This window comes from Echinops telfairi, unplaced genomic scaffold (genome assembly GCF_000313985.2).
Source record: "Echinops telfairi isolate 266 unplaced genomic scaffold, ASM31398v2 ScPeMD7_47;HRSCAF=170, whole genome shotgun sequence".
Classification (NCBI taxonomy): Eukaryota; Metazoa; Chordata; class Mammalia; order Afrosoricida; family Tenrecidae; genus Echinops; species Echinops telfairi.
The window spans coordinates 499,894-505,480 of record NW_022103945.1 but is presented as its reverse complement, the minus strand read 5'-3'; the positions used below and the strand labels follow the sequence as shown (position 1 = coordinate 505,480).

At 44.9% G+C, this 5,587-nt stretch overlaps 1 protein-coding gene across 1 annotated transcript in view; it reads left to right on the top strand.

Moving 5' to 3' along the window:
* SLC25A53 (solute carrier family 25 member 53) overlaps positions 1-3,910 on the top strand; it is a 9,883-nt gene extending 5,973 nt beyond the window's left edge. Inside the window, exon 2 of the mRNA XM_004717728.2 lies at positions 1,873-3,910. Coding sequence (XP_004717785.1) covers positions 1,904-2,824 — 921 coding nt within the window. The 5' untranslated portion in view covers positions 1,873-1,903 and the 3' untranslated portion in view covers positions 2,825-3,910. The remainder of the gene's footprint in view (positions 1-1,872) is intronic.
* Positions 3,911-5,587: the final 1,677 nt, after the last annotated feature.

The window sequence follows — 5,587 nt, the reverse complement described above, 5'->3', positions numbered from 1 at the left end:
TCTCTCCAGGATTGTTTATATAGCCTCTTTGCATCACAAAAAATAGGTCTCTGCCTCCCGCAGGAACTAACAAAGGCCCTTCAACTGCTTTGTGAATGGCCTGAGAGTAGCCTGTAGGTGCCAGGAGCATGTATTTGTACCACCAGTATTTCTAGTCCCCCAGGAGACAGAAATGAAGGTGGGAAGCATCTTGTTTTCTTGGGTTGCTTCTGTGTGTTTGTGGGGGTGGTTATTTTTTTTATAACCTCTTTTGGTTTGTTTTTAATGAAGGGCACCATGCCAGGGATGCTCAACCACTTGGTATAATTTTACTCTTATGCATCGGAAACTTTTTAGGTAGGTCTTCTGGTCCCTCTTCTGTAGCTAAGAACACAAAACCAAAGGTCACAGAGTCAAGTCAATAAGGAAGCCCAAATAAGTGGCAGAGGCAGAATCTAACCTCTCCCATCTATGTGTCCCCAGAATTTAGCATCTTTACGAAAACACCAGAAATATATATATCAGAGAAAAGTGCCCCCCACAATCAAATACAAAGAATTGGATTTCTAAAATATGCCTTTAGAATGATGAATTCAATTCAATAGGGAAAGTGATTTTTAAGTGTTGTTCACCTTTAATTCCTAAAAATGATTTGCTAAAAATGGCAGAAGGAATCTGGGCTGCAAACGCCCTGCTGAATATTGGCCCAACTGTTCTGACACCTGCTGTGATCCTGCACAGTAGAAGAATGCCTCGAAAGCATTTTGTCCTGTCTGCTCATTTCACAACTGAGGCAAAGGGGCTGCAATCTGGTCCATACCTTTCTAAAGGCCACACAGGACAGTGATAGCAGAACTGCCACTTAGAATGCTCGTCCCCCAGGTGCTGGTCATTTTCTTTCTGCTCCATTAGCCTGCCCTGTGCAGTCAGTGAACATGTGTTGACAGCATGCTCAGGAAAAGATGGGCAGGAAGTAGAGCATGATTGCATTCTGAGGCAGAAGAGGGGACAGATATGTAACTCACAAGCCATCATTATTTACGTGCAGGTAAGACTTGGGGCAGGAGCTCTGGTGGTGTGGTGGCTTATGGGGGTCTGCTAACCATAAGGTCAGCAGTCTGAGCCATGAGCTGAGGGATTTTGAGGGCCCTGGGAATCTAGGAGCTTGAGTGGAACTGCAAATGTTGGGGTGGGGCAGAGCAGAAAGGGAGAAGGCTATGACTCCACCTCCTTCATGAAATGTGGTTCCAGGGGAGCGTGTGGTAGTAAGGCTAGATTGAGGGGCTTTGAATGGAGCAGGAGCAAGAGCCTGGGAGCAAGAGCCAATGCAAGTGATTGTGGAAGGAGAAGCCCTTCAAGTCCAGTTGTGGGAGGGGCAGCCTGGGGAAGGCTGTAGCTGGCTCCTCACAGCTTCTGACTTCTACCCCTTCCTCAGGGACTCAGCTGTACCCTCTGTGTCCTGACTGAGTGGCCCATCGAAGGCTAACATGTTAGAATGTTAGCACCCTCCTCTGGGACTTAACCTGTATAATCTCTAGGGCAGACAGCACAGCTGAGGTTTCTGTGTGAAAGCTTTAGGTCTGTAGGTCCTACCAGACTTCCTGTCCCTGTCATTTCTGGTGTGAATTCCCCCAGGTCGGCATGTATGTTCCCACCTCCTTCCCCTCCCCACACATCTCTGTGCTCCTTTCACCTACCACATTGTATCTCAACCACCATTATTTAAATGTGATGAGTTCTTTTGTTCTTAAGGCTGGGCCGATTTTTAAGAACCTGGCCCAAAGAGTTTCCTTAGAACTGAATTGCTTGGAACTCCTTTTCCCCTAAGCATTGAAAACGCTTATCAACAGAATTAAATGCCCGACCTAACATCTCCTTTTCCATTCTTGCCAGTTTCCTCCATTTGCTCCCAGTTGTCTTCAGTATGGGAGAACAGAACCAATCTTCTGGGAAGGAGCTCCAGCACAGGACGAGAGCAGAGACTCCAGGAAAGAAACTCTGGCCCTCTCAGGCCTATGCCCTTGGGGCTATTTCCAACTTTATGTCAACTTTTCTGACTTTTCCTGTTTATAAGGTCGTGTTTCGGCAACAGATCCATGCTGTGGCAGTGTCTGAGGCTGTGAGACAGCTTTGGCATGAAGGCCCCCGATACTTCTACCGGGGAATCTACCCGCCTCTTCTCTCCAAGACATTGCAAGGGACTCTACTCTTTGGGACCTATGATAGCCTGCTGAGCTTGCTCTCCCCCGTTGGGCCTCACTCCCTGGGGCAACGCTGGGAAGCAGGGCTCATGTCTGGTGTGGTCGAGGCTGTGGCGCTCAGCCCCTTTGAAAGGGTGCAGAATGTGCTTCAGGATGGTCGCAAGCAAGCCCGCTTTCCTAGCACCTTCAGCATCCTCAAAGAATTCAACTCTTATGGGTTTTGGGGGCGGCTGTCACGGGGCTACTATCGGGGTTTCTGGCCTGTCCTTGCCAGGAACAGCCTGGGGAGTGCTCTATACTTCTCCTTCAAGGACCCCATCAAGGAAGGCCTGGAAGAACAAGGTCTGCCCCACTGGGTTCCTGCTTTGGTGTCAGGTAGCGTCAATGGAACAATCACCTGCCTAGTTCTGTATCCTCTGATCGTGCTTGTGGCCAATATGCAGTCCCATATTGGCTGGCAGGACATGCCTAGCCTATGGGCCTCTGTCAAGGAGGTATGGGATACTCGGGGCCGAAAGATGTCCCTGATCTACCGTGGGGGTTCCCTGGTCATCCTAAGGTCCAGTGTGACCTGGGGCATCACAACTGCAATCCATGACTTCCTACAGAGGAAGTTCTACACCAGGAAAGAGTTCAGAGACTGACCACTGCTGAAAGGGTGGGCAGGGCATTTGGGGTTGGTTCTATGTAGCTTTCTTCTTTGGCTTGGGTACCTAAGACAGCCATCTGTGAGCCGTCACTGCATGGCTGATGTTCCCAACTACCAGCCTGTTGGACACAAACAAAATCCAACACGATTCCTTGGACAGAAAGAAAAACTCACCCAAGTCTATCTACAGCTTCAGTAGCCTCACACTCTGCAGGCCTTTAAAAAACTGTAACCCAGTTGAAATATCACTACTTTTAGGGATATCTCGAGAATGAGAGGAAACTTCAAAGAATGACCTTAATCAAGTCCTGAAAGTTCTGGGTCCCTTGAATTGCCCTCTAAACTAAACCAAATGGAGGACCAGAAACTCCAGTTTCAAAGAGCTTCCCTTGAGCCTTATGATGAGAAACTCCATAAAACTGCTCAGATGACAACATTTCCATGACGTTGTTTAGGACCCCTACCACCATGACCACCACCACCCCACTTTACAAGACTGTGGGTCCTAGTTTCAAAGGTACCACTATGGCTGGAAATCATAAATTGGACTTTCCTAAACTGATCAGAAGGAGCCCTCTTGGCCCAATGGGCTGCTAAAGATTGCAGTCCTGGAAACACTAAGCAGAAGTTCTACTCTATCTTACAGGGTCATTGTGTATAGAAATCCACTTGAGAGCGGTGCATAAACTGAACACAGGCCACAAAAACTGGTGGAACTAAAGACGGGAGTGGAAAGAGGCATGGTCTCTGGATGGAAAGAATAAAGACCTTGAGGAAGTGATTTACTTGGATGCAAACAAGGAAAATCTATAAGTTGCTTGGCTTTATCTGCTAGGACATTTGTTAGAGCAAAGTGATAACATTGCCTAGAAACCACTTGTTTTTCCCTAAGGGATCTGGAAATGAAAGGATCCTATCTTTTCACAAGTAATTGCAACTTTTATTGCTGTGGGTAGATACAGTTACCAAGCTATAGATTGCAGATTATGTGACTTTTGGAGGATTCCCGGTGGCATAGTGGGTTATACACTGGGCTGCTAACCACAAGGTCAGAAGTTTGGAACCACAGCCACTCTGTAGAAGACAGACGGGGCTTTCTATTCATGAAAGAAAGTTACAGTCTGGAAAACCCATGGGCACAGTTCTACAATGTCCTATAGGGTTTCTAAGAGCCATAATTGTTTCTATGGCACTGAATGTGGGGGTTTTTTGGGTTGTTGTTTATATAACTTTTATTAGCTTTTGACCACCCCATTCCCACTGCACAAACCTCATATACTAGCCAAATTGGATTATTGTTCTCTCCCGAAGCATGCCACTCTGGCCCACATTATTCTCCCTGCCTACAATGCCCTTCTCCATATGTTGTCTGCCCAAATCCACCCAGGGCCTCAAGGCTGAGCTCAGATACCACATTGTCTGTGGAGCCTCTTCTGATTCCCCCAACTGAATGTGATATTAATCTACAGTAATTAATGTGATGCCCTACTCCCCTAGTGATCCAAATATCTCTTAGGGCACTGATTTCATGTGGACCTGTACTCTTGGTGTTTTTTATTACCTCCTACTACTAGACAAAAACTCCGAGAAAGCAGGGATTCTTGTATGCATTTTTAAATCTTCCATTGTGCCTAGGTGCTCACTATCTGTTGATTGAATTATTGAATTGATGATTAAACTGTGATATGGCCTATATCCTCAGGGTGCTGTCCCTTGTACATGAAGATAATGTTATTGACACTGTCAGCAAGTCACGTGCTTTATGGTGTCTTTTTTGTTTTAGTAGTGGATTTAGTTTTGTGCTAATGATGATGATAATAATAATAAATTACCTTCTTTTGACTGGAACATGTGATGAGCTTCTGTTATTGATGGCATGCTTGCAATTTTTTCACAAAAACACACCACATACCGTATTGTTTGTGTCAACTCTGGAGTAATGAGGATTTCCAAGATGGTATCTGTTGTAGTTTGCTATTGATAGATTAAATCATCATAATGACCTCCACTGGCATCTACTTACTGAATAAATGTGCCATTTATAATAACTTGATTGCAGATACTAGTAGTGAGAATTTCTCACTGTGTAGCACAGAAATGAAAGAAAGACAGCTCATGGTGATAAGAGATCACAGAGAATTTGCCCGAATGGTTAATAGAAAATGACTGCTTGAGACGCCAGAATCATGGCACATGAATTCCCACATCTGATCCTTGTGCAGAAAAGAATCGGTTGTTTCATTCCTATACCTGTGAGTTCAATGTGTTGGAATCCAGTCTGGATTGGAGGTGGAAAACAGAGTGTGCCCAAATAATGAAAAAATAGAACAGCAGCTAGTTATATTTAAGGATAGGTATCAGAAGAAATATTCATTATAATGATTCAACATTTATTATCTTAGTCCCTTTGATTATTAATTAACATTTTCAAGCCTACAGAAAAGCTGAAAGCATAAGAACAGTACAAAGAACACCTATATACCCTTTACCTAGATGCAAATATTAACATTTTACCCTATTTGCTTTGTTGAGTACCCATGCTCTCTGTCTACATACACACACGTACACCCTCAGCCCCACTCCCAACTATCCAAGGGCTACATATATCAATTTTTATATTTCTAGATTCAATATTTGTAGATTTAAATTCTTCTTGAAAGATGGCTTTGTACCTGGTAGGGCATGATCAAGGGGAATGTAACAAAGAGGAAGTGCTGAAATCCTGGTGGGGACTGAGCATGATAGTGGGACAGGAGGA